This window comes from Glycine soja, chromosome 8 (assembly GCF_004193775.1).
Source record: "Glycine soja cultivar W05 chromosome 8, ASM419377v2, whole genome shotgun sequence".
Taxonomy (NCBI): domain Eukaryota; kingdom Viridiplantae; phylum Streptophyta; class Magnoliopsida; order Fabales; family Fabaceae; genus Glycine; species Glycine soja.
Window position 1 is genome coordinate 37,942,054 of NC_041009.1, and position 23,725 is coordinate 37,965,778.

At 32.4% G+C, this 23,725-nt stretch overlaps 2 protein-coding genes and 1 pseudogene across 2 annotated transcripts; 1 reads left to right on the top strand and 2 right to left on the bottom strand.

The window, feature by feature from the left end:
• Positions 1–3,036: 3,036 nt before the first annotated feature.
• Positions 3,037–3,806, bottom strand: LOC114424146 (UDP-glycosyltransferase 91A1-like). Its single transcript, XM_028391003.1, has 2 exons — positions 3,467–3,806; positions 3,037–3,185 (listed from the first exon to the last, which is right to left on the bottom strand). Exons 1-2 carry the CDS (start codon positions 3,804–3,806, stop codon positions 3,037–3,039), a joined length of 489 nt encoding a protein of 162 aa, XP_028246804.1.
• A 550-nt stretch (positions 3,807–4,356) lies between these two features.
• Positions 4,357–12,095, top strand: LOC114424147. The gene is made up of 6 exons (XM_028391004.1): positions 4,357–4,497; positions 5,722–5,866; positions 6,500–6,607; positions 10,915–11,016; positions 11,550–11,598; positions 11,986–12,095. The coding sequence occupies exons 2-6, from the start codon at positions 5,750–5,752 to the stop codon at positions 12,093–12,095; spliced, it is 486 nt and encodes a 161-aa protein (XP_028246805.1). The 5' UTR covers positions 4,357–4,497; positions 5,722–5,749.
• A 6,564-nt stretch (positions 12,096–18,659) lies between these two features.
• Positions 18,660–23,384, bottom strand: LOC114424149 (annotated as a pseudogene).
• Between the last annotated feature and the right edge of the window lie 341 nt (positions 23,385–23,725).

Here is a 23,725-nt window from a genome sequence, read left to right on the forward strand (position 1 = left end):
TTGAGCACCAGGTTCAAAACGCATTTTTGAACATTCTCACCATTGGGAATTATGAATACATGTCTGACATGAGAGAAATACCCTTTGCATCGTAGCTTTTTCTTTTTCCATAGAAACCCAAAACCATCTCAGTAAAAATACGATCCTGGATTCGTTAACCGTTGGATTGTCGTGAAATTTTGATATGAGGATTGTGATTCATTTATGAGCATATTCACTGTTGAGATTTGTAAAATAAGGTCTATTGAGGGAGAAATACTCATCACACATAGATAGTGGAATGGAGGCTTCAATCCCTTCTCCATCTCTCTAACGTTTGGGAACCCTATCAGAGCAGTCAGAGGAAAAACTTGAGGAATTTCAGGAAACCTCTAGAGATGCCGCTATTGTTGTCACAATACACATGTGTACGGATCCTTGGAGGATTAAATTGGGTTTATTTTGGGATGTTTATTAAATTGTAATTTTTCCTTTATGATTATAAATACAATATTGATGTCCTGATGCAAATTGGTTGATAAAATAGGGTACTCTTGGTGTTTTCATTTTTTTATACTCTTGTGAGTAGGTGATAAATTGAACCTGTGATGAATGGTGAAATACATGTGTATTGAGATGTGTGTATTGAGTTGTGAGTTATGAACTGTGCAATAATACAATTGTAAGACCCTTTAAGGGCGACAAGTTTTTGCGTGACGAGTATTGTGATGAGATCCACTGTACGGACCCGACGAGTTTAATCACAAGTGTGATGAGATAAAATTATTTTGAAAACAATTGAAAAGTCGTGTGTATTGCATAGTTCATAGGTAAAGTGTATATGATTCATGAGGTGTGATAACATGTTAAATTGGGATCACACCATTGTGATTGAGACTGAGTGTATGTGATAAATTGAGTATGTATTGACTTGTAATATATATGTGCATTGAGATGTTGTGTGCATTGAGTTATGTAGTATGAATTATACAATCACATGACTATAAGACCCTTTAAGGGCGATCAGTTAATGCACGACGAGTATTGTGATGGAAACCACTGTGGGGACCTGACAAGTTTAATCACAAGTGCGACGAGATAAAATATTTTTAGAACAATTGAGGTGTCGTGTGTTTTGTACAGTTCATAGATAAAGTCTCTGTGCTAAAATGTTTTCTAGGTTGGGCCTGAATCAGGAGGGAGAGGCCCTAACGAACTCTTCTGAGTGTAGGCCTTAGGGGTAAATATACCCGGTTTGACTGCTCCTTTAAGCCTATGTTGATCCCATATGGTTGGAGTATTTTCACAAAACAGCGTGACCCTGACTGGTTTCCCTATGATTTTACCTAGTGAGAGTGACCTGACTTGCTAGTGTGTGGTTTGTCTTGTCATGTACTCCTAGGCGCTCAACGAGGTTTTTCACTGACATGGTACCACATTGCATATAGGATTAAGTCTTAGTGTATCTGTTGTATAACACGTGTGTATTTATCAATATTGATTGATTTAGTGATATTGTGTTTTGATCATTGAGTACGTGAATGTTGTGAAAACGGATGAGACGTGTGGTGTTGTGCAACAAAGTGGTGAAATGACATGAGCTATGTTTAAGTAAATTTTATTTTGTTTATATGATATTTATACCCACATGTTGTCTTGTTTCTCTCCATTAGTTAGGAATGTGATAACTCACTCCATGTGTGTTGTTTGTGTTTGGATCTTGTGATAATCTCGAACTTTGTGTTCGTGGGAGCAGATGACTAGGTGAATTGCTTTAAGGAACCTTGTGCTGAAAAACGTCAGGACACAATGCTTTGATAGGATGTGACAATGGGGCATGAGTTTTGTTTAATTACATGATGTTTTGAGCAAAAAAAAATGTTTCTGACAAGTTTATCTGGTAATAATGAAATGAATGTGAGCCTTTTACCCTTTTGAAATGATTTTATTTAAATGTGCTTTAAGAACTTTAAATTAATTATGATTTCTTATTTCTTTTATTATTAGTACATATATGTGTGGGGTAAAGGGCGTGACGGCTGAACAGAATCATATGTTAAACAGAATGAAACATGTTGAAGGACAACCAACATAGTATATTAGTATCTCTTTTTTTGCTAAACATAATCATATGCTACTTTTTGTTGGGACAACATATATTTAGATGGTACTGTATTTTGGGGGGAAATAAATATGCATGTCCTTAATTCCTCATGCAATACCCAAATTTTATGATTTTAATTGAATTGATTGATTTGTTTTAGTAATTTTTTAAATTATGATAATGATCCCATATTTTGAATTTAGCTTTGTTATTGTTTTTTTTTGCTACGTAATTGCTTTTTAGCCCCATTTTTTTCCCATTTTTTCCAAAAAGTTACGATATTTTTTCTTTTTTTAAAAAAATTTTAATCAATTCTAGCGGGGGCAGGGCGGGGGTGGGAAATGCATTACCCGTCCCCGTTTCTTCCCGTTGCCATGCCTAGAAGTGTTGTAATTTGTTGATATATTTTTCTTGTCTAACAGTACTCAGACATAAATCCTTCACCTTTTTAACCTTTTCCCTGTAAATCCTTCCTTCTTCCTCAACCATAACCAACCTTATTAAGTTAGCGACCGCATCACTCGTGAATGATCCATCTCGTTCGTCCTTAGGAATTGAATACCCCATCTTCTTCACTTCCAACACCCTTGAGTTCAATCCGTGGTCTGCAAGAAACATTAACAACACTAGAGGTTTTTCATTCTAAACAACCTCCACCACAGAGGTCCAACCAGAGTGAGTCAAAACCCCACCAACTGCCTTGTGGCTCAATACCTTCAACTATGGTGCCCAACCGGGGCTTACTATTCCACACCATTTGGTTTGCTCTTTGAACCTTTATGGTAACTGTAACATATATGGGTCCCATGGCCCACGTTGAACCCTTAGTAGACAAAAAAATGAATATTTGATTCCTCCAAACCTAGAGTTATTTGTGTCACTTCAACTTGACTTGGTTTTGCTTAGTTTCCAAACGACACGTACACCACACTTCTACATTGGTTTTTGTCCAACTAATTATTCATCCACTGCCATGTGGTGTTATCCTCGTCTCCCTCGAATTCTCTATTGATGAGTTGACCCACGGGGATAACCAATTTCCGGTAAATGTTCTCTAGCACTTCAAACCACTTTGGTTTGAACTCTGTACACCTTTTAATCCCTACAATATCACAGTTCTAGATCACTACACCAAAATGGTACATGTCAAAAATGCTTAAGTCATTATCAGAGACAACATCAAAGTTTCTCTTCATCTTAAAGTGTCAATATGCCACAATTGTCGAAAAAGAGATCCACAACGGAGGAACTATGAATCTTTGATTTTTGCTCTGGCGGGATCATCACCCATGAGAATTGAAGGGGGTCTGATGAAGCCCATACATGGTGAAGTACAGATGTTGTAAAAGGAACTCATTATACCAATTTTAGAAGCCAAAGTACCTGCCCAGAAGAGAATTAGGTCATAGAAATGCCAATCAACTTTGGAAGATTTGAGAAAACAGGTCAAGGGTTCTTCCAAATCATCGTAGGCTTTTTTGAGATACTGAACGACATCATAAGGGACATCAATGGTGGCTTCAACGTTTTCTAGAAGATTGTCCACTTTGGGCAGTGCAAGCTTCACAAATTTGATGAATGAAGCCAAGTTTGGGGACAATTTGGGAAGACACTCTATGTTTCTTGGGGTGGACACGAAACTAATATGATGACCCTTTTGAGCAATGAGCTTAGCAAGTTCAAGGCTTGGGATTAAGTGTCCGAAGGCTAGCCATGGAAACATTACTAGGTTTGACAAAATTTTTGTTTTATTAAGAACGCAATGCAAAAAAATTATTATGGACCAAAAAAAGTTTAAGTCTTTATTTAACTAGCAAACATTATATTTTGTTTATTGAATATATTAAATTTAAGAAATATTATATTTAATAAGAGTATTAAATTTAATTATATATTATATTTAACAAATATATTAAATAATAGCATTTAATGTTTATATAAATACTACATTGATAGCATTAAATATATACATTACTAAACTTGCTCAAATCCGGTTTACTTTATGTGTGTGTTGTATTCATGATGATATAAAATCTTTTCTTGAATCTTTTATGGGCTTTGTGTACGTGGCCCAATAGAAATAATTTATCTTCTTTTATCTCATCCTAAACCTAAAGTATTTGGGAAACATTAATAGCATTAAATATGTACATTTTAAACTTGCTCAAATCTTGTTCACTTTATGTGTGTGTGTGTTGTATTCATGATGATATAAAGTCTTTTGTTTGAATCTTAAGTGGGCCTTGTGTTCATGGCCCAATAGGAATAATATATTTCTTTTTATCTCATCCTAAACCTAAAGTGTTTGGGAAAGGTGTGTTGTCGCCTAGGGTCATCATACGAAGCGTTGTTGAATTTGTGAGGGCGAATCAAAGGAGCATCACTTCGAAATTACAACATTTTCATCATTCAAGGTAAGGCGTAATGGAAATTGTTTTTCATAGGTGTGTCATCAGCCATGGGTAGAAGGGTTGACCTTAAACCCTAATAGGATTGATGTGTCAATTTTTTTTCTTCAAATTGGATGGATTATGTGCACCCTGGGCACAAATTTAATATTTACTTTATGTATCTTGAGTGCTTGATTGATGGCATACTTTTCCCCCTTTGATGTTCTTAAAGAATTAAGGATTTAGAGATAATTGTTTGATTCGTGAATTGTTGTTGAGATTGTTTTTGTTACTTTCAAAAACTAAGAACATGTTAGGAATCAAATGTAGAACCATAATTATGTGTTGAGTGTTTGAGAATGAATTGGAGCCCTCGAGAGGCCTAGAAAGGCACAAATTGTGAACTTATGTTCTATAGAATCACATGTCAATGTTGAATATCAATTCAAGTGCTAAGCTTGGAAAAGGCAGAGAGCATGTGAGCTTTTTTACCTCCTAGCACTAAGTGTCACAAACCCCAAATGGCACTAAGATCCAAATATGGGGTTAATCCTTAAACAAGAAGAAAGCAACCCATTCTTTGGCCTCTTGGGATAGCGTGGGGGGTTTATGCGTTCAGTGTAGGAACCCCAGCCTTGTTTTGTGAGATTAATGAATGAATTAACTAACCAATGACTTTGGAAACACCAATATTTGTACTTTCACCTTTGAGCTTACATATGGCAATGGTTTTATACAAATAATATAAATTTTGTTGTGAAAGTATACATACATATATACATACATATTTGATCAATTAGAACTAATACTTGGAGTAAAACAACACTAAGAGGTTTTTTTTTTGTTTATTTTGGAGCATATGATTTTCTTAAAAATCATGTAGTGGTTGTTTCTAAATTGTTGTAAGGGTTGGTATATCATTTATATTTTTTTAATTCATTCTCTTTGTTGATCAATATGTATGTATGTATGAGTCTCTCCTCTACCACACACTATCTTTTCTTAGCAAAATATATTTTCATTTATGATTGAATAATTAGATAGACGAAATCAAATACCGAGAAGTTTCTATTCAATGCAATTCAATGTTTGCTTAGTTTGAGATCAATATTGTGTTAGAACTTTTTTTTTTAATTCACAACATAAATTTTGCTTTCTAAATTCTGTTTACATATATTTATATTAATAAATTTTGATAAAGAATATAAGGAATTTAACTATCTTCTTGTTTGTGTTACATTAATGCAGGAAGAATTGAAAACAAATTTTGATAAGGATGAGTCAATCAAGACCAAATGAGGATGAGCCTATAGATGCAACACCGATATCCTTTTGCGTTTCTTACGACTTTGATGTTAATTGTGGTGATGTGGTTGGAAATCCAACAAATTTGGTATAAATTTAATTTTTATTTAAAATTTATTTTGTCAAAATAATTCAATTTTTTCCATCTTAAACTTGTTGTATATATGATCTAATCATATATTTGCCTACTTTATGAAGAAAAAAAAAGTGTATTTCACATGTCAAATACTCTAACTTTTAATTTATTAGATTGGTTTATAAATATATTTTATCAAATTAAGATGGTTGTTTAACAAATTTGTTTTACTACCTTATAGGGTAACTAATTTATAAATTTTAAACTAAAAATTTAATTGATAATTCTCAAACATATATAAGATCCAGATGTACTTGACCATGCAACAATTGCACATTTGAACATTAAATCCTAAAAGAACACCCATGGTATTTGTACACTTTAAATATTTGTGTTGATTTTCATGAATTTTTTTCAAGATATATGCCTTATATAAACTTGAATTATGTATTCACATCAATTCATAAATTTACATACATTTTTTTTATCAGTAACAAGAAAATACATCTCCTTTAGTAGTGCCAAAAGTATCCATTAATAGCAATGACGATACTTTCGGTTCTAAAAAGACACTACATCATTGTAAATTTAAATTTGTTTTCATTTTTATCTATATGTTTATCTTACATACTTTTGTATTATTAGAATGAAACTCCATCTCTGACACAAAGTTCACGGCCAAAGAAAGGAAGACGTTCCAAACCATTACCTGATGAATGGATGAAAAATTGGGAAGTTGAAAGATTTGATAAGGTACATAATCCAATTTAAAATGAAAAATTCTATGTTTGTTTATTTTCTTCCATCATGAGTTAAGATAATAAAATTGAGTATAAGTAAATTTTCTTCATTAGTTGTTTCATTATGAAAAATTTATAGAGAAAATTACCCAACTTCTTTGTATATATAGCTGGAATTATTGATAAATATTATACATAGTGGATATAGAGATTTTATTTCTTAAAGTTAATAGTTAGTTTTAGCATATAGTTTTTTTTTTCAAACTAGAATGAGTAGATTTTACACAAGATTCTTTAACAGAAAAAATAAGTATTTATTATTCAATTAATTTATAATATTTTATTACAAATGAAAAATAAGTGATCAAGATTTGTGCTCAAATTAAGCTCTTTAGACTATATTATTATTTCATTCATTGCTCTCAATTGTTACGCTACTGTATATATAAGTCATTTACTATATGTTTAACATTAAATTAGCCTTCAATATAATAGTCAATGTATAATAAAAATTAAAATGTTAGTGAAACCACTATAATTTTATGGTAAATAATTATACTTTTATAGACCATTCTAGTATAGAGCATTGACCTATGTCAGGAATACATCAATTGTTAATAAAATATATCATACTTTAAGTGTGGACACATAATGTCTAGTCAGATAATTTAATTTGATAGACAAAGACTACATCAACAAAGGATAACAATTTACATATCCTTTTGTTGATAAATGAAAAAAATAATGGTAAAAAATGATATAACATAAAGTAAAATTTTTTTTGAAGATAACTAATAAATAATGGACACAAGAGTAAATTTTCATGTAGCCATCCAAAAATCTCTTGATCAACATCATATCTATGGAGATCTATTAGTGTCCAAAAGCCAATAATTAATAAAAAATTAATTTTGAAGAAGAAAAAAGAATTAGTATTGATAGAGAATCCAAGTGATACTCAACCAGGAATACAACTCAAGACCAAAGGTTTCATCTATATATGAAAAACAAAAACATAAGAAATTTTAGGAAAATCAGCTTTACAAATAGCATATTACATAAAAATGACATATATGTAGTAGGGTTAATACCTACTACATCAATTAGACATTAAGCAATGTCCATGTTTTACTTGTGGAAACATAATTTGAAGTAGTAAACTTTATAAGATCAATAAGTCTAATGAGATTATCAATATCATTATTCCAAATGAGTAAAAAAATGAAATATTTGATTATATAAGATTTAGTGTCTTGCTTTCATGTCATCAAATAATTTTGTAACCACAATATAATTGTTGTCTTCCATATACCTCAATCATTGCATTGCAATTTACTATTTATTTTTATTCCACAAGTCTCCATCTCTCTAAATTTACCCATAGCCTTTGAGAACATACCAATATTTCCATATACTGTTACTAGTGTACTATTATACTCCTTGTCCAACCTAATAAAGAGGTGTTTCATTTCATCATATACATTTAGCATGTGCATGTCATCAATGTGCTTACCCTTAGAATATCCATCCATCAAAGTACTATAACTCATCAGATTGGGCTAGATCTTAGTAGTCATCCTTACAAGATCCATTTGTGCACCTTTACATGTGATGCACATGTATTATAATTGTACATTCCTTATCAACTAAAAAGTTATTATAGAGTTGTCACCTACTCACTGGGACCCAAACTATTGGTAACCACACCAAAAAATAAAAAATTATTTCAAAGGAAATTTCCACTTTGTCGCCCTACACCGATAAGAACATTGTAGGCAATCAAATTAAGTTCAAAGCCAATGTATTTTCATGCTCTCTAATCCTAGCCCTTCAATTAGATTCAAGACACGATGAATCTTCTTTAACCTAACATGGACCCTAATCACGTTGCTTCTCAACTTCCTCTAGAAATTACTGTTAGTGGTCCAACTCACGGAAAAATCCTAGCTTAGTGGCTAGTAGGAGTTCACCAGTATTTGTAATCACCTTAAGAGTGTGTTTGGATAAAAAAATTTAATTGAGAAAAGTAATTTATCATGGAATTTAAATTTTTGTAATCTAAAATTCATTGTTTGGATTTTTTTAATGAAGAATTTAAATTTTTAGAATTTTAAACAACTAAATATGTTGAATTTCAATTTCCTCCTAAAAGGTGAGAAATTAAAATTCTTTTCTTGATATGAGAATCTTCTAAAACGTTCATGTATTTCCTTTATAACCTTCATCCTCTCTTTCACCTGAAAGTTCTCGAAATCCTGTTCTTGAAGAAACACCGTCTGAACTCATGGAACATCAATCAGGTGTGGGTGTAGGGGGACACGAAGAGCTGCACCCACCAGTCTGGGGAGCAGCTGTCATATCCATCACGCAACGGAGGTGCTCGACGGCGCAGAGGGCCTAAGTCATGCCTTGCACGGTTGACTAAATGTTGTGGTCGGGTGTGGTGATATACGCCGTTGTGTCCCTGTTCCCCTGAGACTTCCCATGCCGCATCAGTATTCTTCTCCTTGGAAGCACACCATCCATATCTTCTTTTCTCTTTGCATTCATTTTCTTTCACCTCACAATTTCAATTTTTTTGTCCAAACACAAAATTTTGAAAATAAAAGAATTTCAATTGAAGTATTTGAAATTCTTAAAATTTAAAATTAATTTCTCAAAATTTTAAATCCCTCATCCAAACACACTCTAAGCTAACAAACACAATCCTTGACAACATAAAGGTTGTGTTCATAATTAAGCAGAACATTATCTATTGCAAAAACATCATTATTAACATATCTATAATCTGTGTGTGTATATGTATGTACATTAAAAATCTTATTTTATTATAATATATTAGAATTTAGTTAAAAAGGAATTTTCTAAATAAAATTAAACCTACCTCTCTCGAGTTTTATGATTTACCGTCTCACAACCATCCTAACAATCAATAACACTCAAAGGCGATTGGTGAGGTCCTACGTAGTCTTTCCAATGTTACTAATGGTTTTGTTCTCGTAGATAATGGATTGCTTATTATGAAGCTATTTTTATGACACTGAGGATTATGTTTGTTTTCTTAAGTAGTTTACCATACTATCGACCACTTCCTAGCCACTCAAGAACTTATGATTTTGCCATGAGTGGGGTCACATATAGTACTTGCCAAGGAGAATTGGGTTTGACACCTTGGCAGGTTAAAGAAGATAAATCTTGCTTTTAATTTTTTTGAAGAATCTTGCAATAGTGGGTATTGAAACATTTTTTATTCCTTTTATGATGTAACTTGATTATTTGAGTTATTATTTTGTTTTGTGAAGAAATGGACTTGTGGTGTTGTGTTTATGACTATGATGGTCAACACAATTTTGCTTGATTTTTGTTGGATGCCTTAGGATGATTGTTTTATGGTTAAAATCATAGTTTCAAAAATTACCTTGAATTAATTAATCTAACCAGTTGGACCAAGAACTAGTGGTATAATCGGTCTCAACCACTTATTGAATTAGATATGCCATTGATCCAATTGAACCTTACTCGATTGAATCACTGAACCAGTCTACTAGAACCAATATTTATAATTTTTCTTTAAAATGCAAGTTTTAATGAAAAGACTAAAAAAATCCAAGAATTGAACTCAAGACCTAAAAGTTATTTAGTATAACAACTTACCTATAGATCCATGATTAATTAGTATACTTATGACACAAATAATATATATATATATATATATATATATATATATATATATATATATATATATAGACACACAAACACACACTATGTTAGTAGATGATTCTTGCCATTCAATTACTAACTCACTAGTTGGACCAGTGACTCATTAATCTAGTACCTCAATTGGTTCAATTTTTAAAACATTAGATGAAATGGTGATAAAAAAAATTTTTGGGAATTTTTGTGTGACATTGTGAAAATTCTTGAATTTTCCAAATTATTTTAATTCTTCCTTACATTCATAAAATTAAAATATCCAAACTGTTCAATTGTTGTTGAACATTTTTTTATCTCATTTTATTATACTTCAAAAAATTTAATCCCTTTATACCCAGATATAATTAATCAGAATATTGTTTCACTTACTCATGCTTAACCCTTAATTACCAAGGGCCAAGAGTCTTTATGGCTTAAAGTCGAGAGTGATGAAAAATCCTTAGATACCTTATTTCTAAGCTCATAATTGTAAACACCCCCCCCCCATTCTTTCTGGGTTTATTTGTTAGTTTTACATTTTCCTATTTAACATGCTATGAATGAATGAATTGCAACATCAACTTTTTTTTGACAATTTTTTTTAATCTTTGCTATTTTTCTTTGAAGGGGGTTGAGAGATACGAGAATGAAGGAATTCGTATTCGACGTCAAAAAGTAAAGACACAAGACAAAGAAGAAAGCAACCGCAAAACCAAAGAAGAAACAAATGTGAGTGTACTTACTTTCAAAATGAAGAGTTCTAGCTCACAACAAATTCCCCATCACATTTTTTCTAACACATCTTTTAGCATTGGTTAAAATTTATTGAAAACTAGTAAGAAAGAGTATATTAGATATAGTGGTAGTAGAACTTCTTCTTCTTCTTCTTCTTCTTTTTTACAATAACTTAGAAAAGTATAGTTCTCTTTTATTACTTAGGTGCATGTAGAGTTTGACATTTTAAATATCAATTCAATATGATATTTTAAATTTTACCATCAATATATTCAAGGAAAAAAAACATTCTTATTAATGTTTTACATTTTCTTTAATTTAACTACAAGGACTTTTTGGAAGATCATAGGTATAGTGAGTATGCTTATTTTGGGAGTTTGAAATCTTTTTCAATACTATTGAAAAATGCTATTTTTAAATAGTGCTAAAATTTTAATAAAATGATGGATAAATTGTTTACATATTTTGGTTGTTCTGTATTTTCCTTTACTATTTAAAAAGTTTTAAAATATTGCTATTATTTTCAGGAATTTATTGTAGCTCAAGAGAAAAATAAAGAAGCAAAAGCTGAAGTGAGTATACATATTTTTAAATGTTTCATCATTTTCATTATTGTTCAATTTTTTTTATTAAATATTGCTAAATTTTCCAACAAATGGTTCTACCCAATGAGAAAAGCATAAAAGCCGAAGTTGCAGCAAGTGTTCTCACTTTGGTTTTTTTTTTTTTTTTTGTATTTTCTCTACTTTTAAAAATTCTCTTTCCTTGTAAATTTTTGTTGAAATATTAAGAAATGTTTGCTAATGATGGAAAGAAAAAAGAAGTGGAAATATTTTTTTATATAACATGAAAATTTAATTTTTAATGTCAAAGTTTCTAGTTGATAAGAAAAAAAACTACAAATTGGATTTAGCACAATATTCATTACTAAACATGTATCATGCTTAACCATGAATTTTTCAGGAAATATGCTAGTTGCTCAGGGAAAAAGTGAAGCAAAAGATATGAGAGTCATTGTTGAAGAGTTTCTTTCTAAAGCTCATTACAAGCAGCTTCACATGTTCAACCCATGATCAACAAAAAGTTGATAATTTTATAATGTTCAAACTAAATGAAAACATTATCATCAATTTATTTAATACCTATGTTGACAACCTTTATGTGATTTAGAATTTTCATATGATTTTATATTGACTTTCTATGTTGTATGAGATGTGTTAGAACTTGACTTATTTTATTTTTATCTTTTGTTTATTTCTTCCTCTTTTATTTTAAATTCCCATTATATATAAAAAATGCTCCGAGGATGCGATTGGAGATTGACTGAGATTTCTATTGGTACTCAATCACTAATCTAGTTGGTTGGAGTTTAAATAATGTCACTTGGTGGTTGACATAGGAAGACTTGTCAAATCAAAGCTCTAATGAACAGGTGAAGGTCTCCCAAAAATGAGTTGTTGGTTCGCGTAAAGCCACTTGAACCATCCTAGGGCAATGTGTGACACCCTCTACCCCTCATATATATATTAATAAAGGAATAAAAATTCAAATATTAATTAAAAGTATTTTTAAAACATTTTTAAATACAAGTTTTTCAAATGGGTAAAAGGTTCACATTCACTTTCTTCTACATCATATTCAAACTTGTCCAAATAAATAATAAAGTCATCTCGACACAAAGAAGGTCATCTAAGTTTCATACAATTAATATAGAACATATATCCTAATGTCACATCCTATCAGAGCGTGGTGTTCCCGTGTCCTCTAGCACGAGGTTCTTCATAGTCATCCACCTATTCATCTGCTCCCCCGAACACAAAGTTCAAGATCATCACAGGATCCAAACACAAACAACAAACCGGGAGTGAGTTATCACATTTCTAACTACTAGAGAGAAACAACACAACATATAGTAGCCAAATACAATTTACTTAGCATATCTCACATTATTTCATCTCTTTGTCATTCATCAATCACAATACACAGGAATCACACACTCCGATCAAGACATAATAACACATCAATTTCATAATAAACAATTAGCAAGCGTATGCGACAGTTATGCTATGACTCAAGCCTATATGCAATGTGGTACCATGTCAGTGAAAAACCACCTTGGGGCGCTTAGGAGTACATAACAAGACACACCACACAATGGGTTTGTCAGGTCACTCTCACTAAGTAAGATCATAGGGAGACCAGTTAGGGTCACGATGTTTTGCGAGAATGCTCCAACCATATGGGATCAACATAGGCTTAAAGGAGCACTCAAACCCGATGACCCCCAAGGCCTACACTCCGAAGAGTCCGTCAGGGCCTCTCCCTCCTGATTCAGGTCCAACCCCTAAAATCATTTTAGCACACAGACACTGCTAGTGAATTATACAATACCCACGACCTCACACTCGTGTCTTAAACACGTACAACATATTGCGCTACAATTTAACACTGGTTCCTAAATAGGAACCTACACTTTCTCTTTAACACTGGTTCCTAAATAGGAAACCTACACTTTCTCTTTAACACTGCGCATTTACACTTTTCTCAAGATAACACTGGTCGAGTTATTGTACAATTCACAACTTACAACACAAATAATGTCACATCAAGAATTAATCACACATTTATTCACAACCAAAACTCATTCACAATTTCACATCTCATAATGTCACAATCCACCATCACATGTTTTCACGTATCTCACAATTCAACACCTGTTCTACTTTACACTTTTACTCAATCTCAATAGCAATATTATAATCTCAAGGCAACATATTATTCCACAATTCATCACATATTTCATTTATAAGCACTGCTCATGAATTATACAATACCACGACCTCACACTCATGTTTCAAACATGTTTAACACAATTGCGCTACAATTTAACACTGGTTCCTAACTAGGAACCTACACTTTCTCTTTAACACTGCGCATAAACACTGGTCGGGTTATTGTATAATTCATAGCTTACGATATAATTAATGTAACATCAAGTGTTAAACACATTCACTTATTTACAATCGAATATCATGTCCACACTTTAACATCTCATAACATCACATCAACCATCTCATAACATTCCTAATGATATTCATAAGGTACAACATACACATGTTCATCAAATTTAACCATAATATTCTCAAACTCCAACACTTAATAATTTTTGGAATCATACTATAACACTCTACAATATTATTTACATAAATTATTAATATAAATAACAACCTCTATATATATATAAGCTAGCATACATCATATTGAATCACAAATTACAAAGTAAGCTTTCAATGCACAAATTCTAAATAATTATATGAACACTTTGGTCAATTTCAATTATGATATTAACTTTTTAAATTATATATAAAAACCTAAACAGCAAGAAAAAGAGAAAATACAAAATCAATATCTCTCTAAATTTCTCCTTACTTTATTTCATCAATTCATATTAAATAGAAAAAGTACTCGATTTATAGGGTTCACGCTCAACACAATAGCATATCAATTTCACAACAATTGGTCTGTCAAACATATATAATTCACTGTAATAATTATAAGGATAAAATGAAAATTGCAAAAACAACCCAAAACCCATTCCAATTGATATCTCTAAGGATCCCTACACATGTTCTCACTAATTCCCAACTGTGAATAACTCATCCCTTACCTCTAAGCGGGCTCACGTGTCTTCAGCCAGCGATAGCAGTATCTCTAGCAGTTCCCTGAGATTCCCCCAATCTTTTTCCTCTAATTGCTTCGATAGAGTTCCCAAACGTCAAAGAGACAAAGAAGAGATTAAAGCCTCCACTTGTACTGTCATCATGCGATTTATTTTTTTCCCTCCACAAATATTATCTCGCAAATCCCAACGGGGAAAGCGTGCTAAACTGAATTTCGAACAACATATCCAAATTTCATGAAAATCCAACAGTTAACGAAACCGGGATCGTAGTTTTTCCGAGACAGCTCTGGGTTTCTGCGGGAAAGGAAAATGTTACAATGCGAGGGGTATTTCTCTTAGCTCAGACATAATATCAAAATTTCTAACGGTGAGAATGCTCATAATATGGTTGCAAACGTGGTGCTTAAATTTCACGACGATCCAACGGTGAACGCGTCCGAGATCGTCGTTTTTCTGAGACAGGTTAGGTGGCATGCGGGAGAGGGTTTTGGGAGAAGAGAGAAGAAACAACATTGTGAGGCAGAGGAGGCTGAGGAGTCAGTCTGAAAATTGACCTAGCATGTTGTTATTTATAGCTAGGGGCATTTACGACCTATTATTTACTCTATTTATTTAGTTATTATTTATTATTTTATAAAAACAAACTTTATTTTATTATCTATCAAACAAATAAATAAATTACTTTTTTTATTTTCTCTCAAATCATTATTTTAATTAATAAGTATATCTCCTTATTTATTTATTTATAAAATCTCATCATTATTTTAAAAATTCTATTTATTTATAAATAACAATCTTTTTTAATCTAGCTTACGAAAATTGGGATGTTACACAATGCCTTGCATGAAAAATGAAAGTAGGGTAAGATGATGGGAAGGTGGTGTCTCGGTAAACTCAAAATATTCATTCTCTTGGTAGATCCATTCAAGCGGATTAGAATCATCAAATGGAGCTAGGCGAACCTTAGTGGTTTGAACCGAATAAACCAATGAATTGGGCGGAAGAGTAGTTGAAAATCAACTACATATGCTCCTTGAAGGTGACTAACTCAGCAGCCATGGAGGAATATTGGTTATCTATATGGAGCTATAGGTCCTTCATCTGAGTGAGACATTGTTTCAAGAGGTCCTTAACTTTAGAGGGAGGCACGGTGACTAATGAAAGCACCAATTGTATAGTGAATTGGGATAAAGATTCTCCTTCTAAGTAGGAAGGACTCCAAGGGTAAGAATTAGCTAAGAAAGAGTTCAAATGTCAATTCCCTACCTTATTTTCATTCAACATTGCAATATAAGGAAAAGGGATACCATCCTACTATCACGAATCTCAAAGCAAGTGGCACTAATCCAATGATTGCATCATAACTGATTGAAATGCTAATGATAGAATTGCATACATTCAAGTGGGTGCTAAGAGTCTAAAACTTTCTAAGGAGTCATACAGCCACAGTCAACATGGCTTAAACGTAAACTTTTCTCCAAAAGGGAATTTTTTTCAATCTTTGAGGCATTTCTATTGTGGACTCACTTTCATTGACTGGTCCACAATGAGCATTGTCCTCCATTACCTCATTTGGGCTTAATGTTTCCCTTAACAACATATCATTACCCTCCCCACCTAAAACAACCTTTTCCATAAGGTTAAAAGTAGGATAAGTCTTAATGAAAGTCTCGTCTTCCCATGTTGACTCTGAAGACGAAAAACCCTCCTAAAGAACCAATAACTGAGGTCAATCTCCTTTGCCCGAAAGAAGTGTGTGGTGGTTCAATTAAGGTGCCTATAATAGAAGAGAGTGGCAAAATCTGAGTAGGAGGATCCCTTAGAAGGGTTTGAGTTTGGACACATGAAAAATCAGTTGAATGCAGGCTCCCTCCTGCAAAGCCCACTGGTATGGGACAAACCTGATAACGTGAACCAGCCGAAAAGTATTGCTTTGAAAGTTTCTCATAACCATGATCCCAAACTGTGGTCTGACGATACGACTAGAGTGGAAGCCACACCCAATCCCTTGATTGGTAGCTACGGTCAAGACGGTGGCTCTCCACTTGATTGCACATGCAGATTTTTGTGTTGTTGCCATGTTCTCCTTAAAGAGGTGCAAGTGATGCTGGTATTGAACCAAAAATCTGTTTTGAAAAAAAAAACATGGTTTTATTCTACAATTGACAGATAATGTTGTAATTGACTTACACCAACTAAATAATAGTAAAAATTATAAAAATAACATGATTTGTTGATTTGATCATAAATAAAAATATAGTTGTTACAAGCAATAAGTTACATTGTTACAAACATTAAAAAATATATAAAAAAGCAACACAACAACAATAACTTACATTGTTATAGGCATTAAAAACATTAATATTAAAAATAAAAAAATAATCAAAATATAGTTGGTTTAGTTTTGATTGGATCGAGTTTGGAAAGTGTAAATTCAATACCTAAACCAATCAACATTGGGTTTTAATATTTTGATTCGAGTTAGACCCAAATAAGAAAAAAAATCATTGGTTTGGATGATTTGGTTTATTGTGTTGATTTGCATCAATAAACACCCCTAACGTCATGTCGCAAAATTTTGGTTCCTTTATTATAAGTCCTTCTAAATTATTATCACAAGGCCATGTATTGTTTTCATCAACAAAGATGATGCAATCCTACCCCACAAGGGCATTGGATAGAAAACTCTAAGAAGATTAGGCCAGAGATGCAAGAGAAGGTCTTATGGTTCTCATGAGCCTTTGGGTAGATTTCGGGCCCTTGGGCTAAGTATGAGCCCACTTATCTTTGTACATATTGGATTAAAGTTTCATTATTTTTCGGCCTTGTATTTAGGGCTCCATAATTTTAGTAGGGTACCCTAGAAATGTAGGATTTTACAACCCTTGTATTTTAGGGCACCTAGACTAGTTTTTGAATTAGGGGTAGTTTTATAATTTTACGTGCATTAAGTGAATATTTGATGTGTGTAATGGGAAATATATTTAATTGAATTGGGAGAAGCCCAATCCAATTAAATTTTAGAGGGGGAGGTGAGCATTTGCTTGCTACACCCCATTGTCACATCATATAGTCATACTTTGTGCATGTCATTCATGCTTTGCCTCATGATACCTAAGCACACTTAGTGGAGAATCTTGGACTTGATCTTCGATTAGTGGGCTGAACCATAGCTAAAATTCACTAATCATAATTAGTGAAATTTTGGCTCCACAATTTGACTCCACAAATTCAAGTGAAATTTGAATAAAAATTCAAGTTTTCCTCCAATTTTGTGTGACACTTAGTTTATAAATAAAGGTCATGTGTGTGCATTTTTTCAACTTTGATCATTTGAGAATTACACTTCAAAGTTCAGACCTCATTTGAGGCATAAAATTTTGTGCTCTTTCTCTCCCTCTCCCTCCACTCTTCTTCTCCTACCTTCAAGCTCTTATCCATGGCTTCCTATGGTGGTGAATTTCTTCTTGACTCATCTTCTCCTTGAAGTGTTGTCTCCAATCATCTTTCTGCCTTCTCCATTCCACTGTCATTCATCTTCAAGAAGCAAATGATTCCATTGATGAAGAAGATTCAAGGCTTACAAGCTCCACATGGAGCTACGTAAAAAGAGGACATTTAATAGATACAAGGAACAAAGAATACCTAAACCCATATACATATACAATAAAAACATTATGACATTGTTATTGTAGACATCGTATAATTGGAAAACCATTCAAAAGAACAAAAAGAGAAACCCTACATATGACATGTTAACCATGAGCATGATTTAAATTTTATGATGTTTATTACATAATTCCTTGCCATTGATGATAATGTTATTTTTGTTATAAGCCACCCAAACCATGATAACACCATATTTTATTTCTTTGACAACAGATTCAACATAGGCTCAAGCAAAACCAACAACAAGAAGATTAGCAATTAGAAAGACTCCTCTTAAGGTAGTGTATCAATTCATCAATATACCTTGCCTGTCAAAATTGACAAATAAATCCTTCACCTCTTTAATTTTTTCCCTTTAGATCCTTTCTTCATCCTCATCCATAACCAGCCTTATTGAGTCTATGACTGCATCACTCGTGAGAGATCCATCTAGTTCATCCCTAGGAATCAAATATCTCATCTTCTTCTCTTCCAACAGTTTTGTGTTCAATCCTTGGTCTTCAAGAAACATTAATAGAAATTCAGGTTTCTCATTTTGAACAGCCTCCACCATAGAGGTCCAACCAAAGTGAGTAAAAAACCCACCAATTTCCACGTGGCTTAATATCTTTAATTATTGTGCTCAACCAGTGCACACTATTCCACACACTTTAGTTCACTCCTCAAACTTTTCTGGTAACTATAACACATCTTTATCACATGGTCCACGTCGAACCCTTAGTACCAAAAAAACGGAAGTTGTGATTTCTCGAAACCTAGAGCTATTTCTGTGACTTAATCTTGACTTTGTTTCGCTTTGCTTCCAAACACCACATACAACACATTGCCACATTCTTGATTGTCTAACCATTCCTTCATCCACTGCCATGTCGCATTATCCTTGTCGCCCTCAAACCTAGTGTTGACCAGCTGACCCACCGAGAGAACCGATTTATGGTAAATGTTCTCCAACACTTCAATGGTTTGCTAATGTAATTAGGCCTTCTAGTTTTTCTAATGTAAGAGGCCTAGCACACTAACAATCGTATCCTTCACCTCACCACTAAGTTGTTCAAAACCTTGTTGGACCCCCGTACATGCTACCACCTCAGATTCTTCAAGTGTTAATTATGTTCTTCTATCACAAAGGGCCTTGTCTTGATCTTTTGGTTGGAGATTACCATTTTTATGTAGACCAACACAAGCCTAATCCATTTTTGATAGGTATTGCTTTCCACATCCATGTAAATTCTGAGTCCCTCACCACAAACTCCAATCCATCAACATTAGGAGTCGGCTTACTCTCCCCCTCTTCTAAGGTTTTTGCTTTTGCATTTAATGTGTTTGCACCTTCTCCCTCATCACCATATTATTATTAGTCACTACTAGAAAATATAATTTCTAAGTCGATTATGAATAAAGTCAACACTTTGAAGCCACCGTCTTGTAAAGTCATTACTTTTCACGATAGTTTTTAAATCATCTTATAAATCCACTTTCTAAGACGGTTTTTAACAGAACCATCTTAGAAAACATGTTTTTTTTTATTCAATGCACTCAAATCATAACCAACAAAAAATGCATACTACCATTTCATTTGGATTATCAACTCAATTAATTATTATAAATTAATACTTTTAAATAAAATATTCATATAGAAATTATAATAAACAAAACTAGGTTGGTTTGTAGACTAACCGAAAGATAACATTGTTTTTTACACTTAATGTGTAAAGAAATTATAAACTCATCACAAAAAGTAAATAGTTATATACTCAAAGTATATCTACTAATAAATAGCAATAATAATAATATATGAATGGTAAGACTCCACCAAGTGGCTCCACATATGAAGGGGTGAAGTTGAAGACCTTAAGTAATTTGGTATAGACAACTCTTCCCAAGGACACGTATTTATAAGCATAATAGCATGACTAAATATCAATATTAATATATGAATGATAAGACTCCACCAAGTGGCTCCATGAAACGCCGTTAAGATTTATGTAACAGTCCTTGTAATCCTGCTTAAGTGATCTTATTTTTAAATTGACATGATAAACAATTTACTTTTAAAAAATGTTCTATCATATTATTGATATATTTTCCATTAGCACAGCTAGAATTTCTAGGCACAAAAACAATCTATGATCTATCAAAACAGAAGTGAGCAAACTATCAGCATGTTTGACCAATAGCAGCTTAAACATATGGTATAAATATTGTGTATAAAGAGTAATGCATAATGTAACAACAATGCCTTTTGATTTTTTATTTAAATAAAAAATAAATAAAATAAATAATTAGATCATCAATTCCCTCACTTTATAAAAAAAGAACAATTTTTACAAAACATTTTTTGTTCTCTTTTTCTTTGACACACATGAACCTTAAAAGAGCAACCGAAGGATGAGCTCTAAAGAGCACCAAAAATGTCACCATTGCTAACAGAGAACATTTGAACGACCACATCGAGGTAAGAGATGAGTTACTCATGCTTGGGGATTAGGAACATGCGTAGGGATCCTTAAAAGACCAATTTTGGGCTGTTTTATGAAATTTAATTTTGTTTTTATGCTTTTAATCGTGATTTGACTGTGATTGATGGACCAATTGATGTTTCGATGCAAAATGACGTGATTTATGTTTAAGTAAGTTTTATTTTGTTTATATGATATTTATACCTACATGTTATCTTGTTTCTCTCCATTAGTTAGGAATGTAATAACTCACTCTCTGTGTGTTGTTTGTATTTAGATCCTGTGATGATCTTGAACTTTGTATTTGGGGGAGCAAATGACTAGGTGAATTGCTTTAAGGAACCTTATGTTGAAGGTCGTCGGGACACAATGCTCAGATAGGATGTGAAATTGGAGCATAAGTTTTAATATTAATTGTATGATGTTAGTCTATTTTATTTTACCTCACTGATTTTACAAAATATTTTTGTAATTTTTGACGGCCTTATTTTGAGCCGAATATGTTTTTAATAAGTTTTAATTGATAATAGTGAAGTGAATGTGAACCTTTTATCCACGTGAATTTGTTTACCGATATTTTTATATTTTATATATATATATATATATATATATATATATATATATATATGTCGGGGTAGAGGGTGTCACATATTTTGTATCAGAAATGCAAATTTTGATGTGATTGTAAAGCAATTGAGTTTTGCAACGTTAATTTTTTTACTAAAAACGATACTGAGAAACATTAAGCAGAAAATAAAAGTAACCTTGGTATTTATTTATGTTTGGAAGACATATTGATCTCCCCTGTGCAATTAGTGTTGGACCATATCCTTTTAGGCTTGCAAATACTGAAAGTTAATGGCTCTTATATGGAACTTCTTTTAAGAAGAAATAATTCTTATTTTATGTTCTATGATGCATGTTTTTCTTTTCTATTTTGCTACTTAAAAGGAAGTACAAAAATGGTGTTCTTTCATTCATTCATTCACTCATAATATTTGCCTTTGCACAACTTTTTTTAAGTAGTTTGAAGAATAAAAAATGTTATGCAAGTAGTCACAAACAATAGAAGTAATTATGTATTGATTAATAAATTTCATTATTTGTTAAATTTGTACTATAGCCAAGAAAAGTGTCTATACAATGATAAATTTTTTAGAAATTAGCAAAGATATACTTGCTTAGAATAAACCTAGATAAAACTAATCATCATTATCAAGATACAAGAGCCATAATTCGGTAATCTGGAACATTAGCTAGAAATATTATTGCATATAGTGATATTTAATTTAGTTTACTGCATATAGTTTACTGCCATGTTGATTTTACAAACAGAAGAGCTTAATTCAAATTTTTTCATTGATTGATTTTCATTATAATTTAAAAAAATAAAAAATGGAGCTTAATTCTAGTGTATAATTAAAAAATCTACTTGTTTATGATTCTACTTTCAACATTTATCATACAACTTGTTTGGGAAAAACTTTTTATGATATTAGTGTTTTTTTTCTTTCCAGGAAAGTAATGGAAGATATTAGTTTTTCACCCGAAGGAATTTACCCTATTCCTTCACCAATTAATGAGCCTCATCCACCTTCACCAATTGATTAAACTCCTTCACCTATTCAAGTTGATCTTGCACCTTCTCCTTCACCTATTAATGTTGATCATACTCCTTTACCTCATGAAGATGAAGTTAATAATGCGAAGGCGCGAGGAGAAATATATAGGCTGAAAAGTAAGATTTGGCAGCATTTTAAAAAAATTAAAGTCAATGGTTTGGATAAGGCTGAATGGAAGTATTGTAAGAAACTTCTTGGTGGAAAATCAAAAAATGGAACCAAGCATTTGTGGCAGCATAATGAGATTTGTGTTCAGTACAAGATTTTTATGAGAGGGATGAAGGGCCAAACATTTCTTGCACCTAAGGTCGTGCAAGGAAAGCAAGAGTTGGGTATGGGAACTTATGATGCAAAATGTGCAAGGGAAGAGCTAGAAAAAGCAATTATTATGCATGAGTTGTAACATCCCATTTTTCGTAAGTTAATTTTTTAAAAAAAGGAAGAAATGTTATTTATAAACAAATAGATTTTTAGAAAAAATGACGAGGTTTTACAATTAAATAAATAAGGGAAATTAACTTTATTAATTAAAATAATAATTTGAGAGAAAATAAAAAAGGCATTTTATTTATTTGTTTGATATAGAATAAAATAAAGTTTTTTTTATAAAATAATAAATAATAAATAAATAAATAGAGTAAATAATAGATAGTAAATGCCCGTAGCTATAAATAGCAACATGCTAGGTCAGTTTTCAGACTGACTCCTCAGTCTCCTCTGCCTCACAATTTCGTTTCTTCTCTCTTCTCCCAAAACCCTCTTTTTTTTCCTGTAGGTCACCTAACATGTCTTAGAAAAATGACGATCTCGGACTTATTCACGGTTGGATCGTTGTGAAATTTGCGTACTATGTTTGTAGCCCAATTCCGAGCATTCTTATCGTTGGGAATTTTGATATCATGTTTGAGCTGAGAGAAATACCTTTCGCATTGTAGCCTTTCCTTTTCCGTAGAAACCCAAAACTGTCTCAGTAAAATTACGATCCCGGTTTCGTTAACCGTTAGATTTTCATGAAATTTGGATATGTTGTTTGAAAGTCAATAATTCAGACTTCCACCGTTGGGATTTGTAAGATAGTATTCTTGGAGGGAGAAAGAGAAATCGCATGAAGACAATACAAGTGAAGGTTTCAATCTCTTCTCCATCTCTCTAACGTTTGGGAACCCTATCAGAGCAACCAGAGGAATCTCAAGAACTTGTTAGAGATGTCTCTATCGCTGTCAGAAGACACGTGAGTCCGCTTAGAGGTTAGGGATGAGTTATTCACAATT

Coding starts and splice junctions, on each gene's coding strand:
- LOC114424146 (XM_028391003.1), bottom strand. CDS start 3,806: ATGTTTCCATGGCTAGCCTTCGGACACTTAATCCCAAGCCTTGAACTT. Junction 3,186..3,466: donor CCTAATTCTCTTCTGGGCAG/GTACTTTGGCTT, acceptor GTGATATTGTAG/GGATTAAAAGGTGTACAGAG.
- LOC114424147 (XM_028391004.1), top strand. CDS start 5,750: ATGAGTCAATCAAGACCAAATGAGGATGAGCCTATAGATGCAACACCG. Junction 5,867..6,499: donor TTGGAAATCCAACAAATTTG/GTATAAATTTAA, acceptor TTGTATTATTAG/AATGAAACTCCATCTCTGAC. Junction 11,017..11,549: donor AAACCAAAGAAGAAACAAAT/GTGAGTGTACTT, acceptor TATTATTTTCAG/GAATTTATTGTAGCTCAAGA.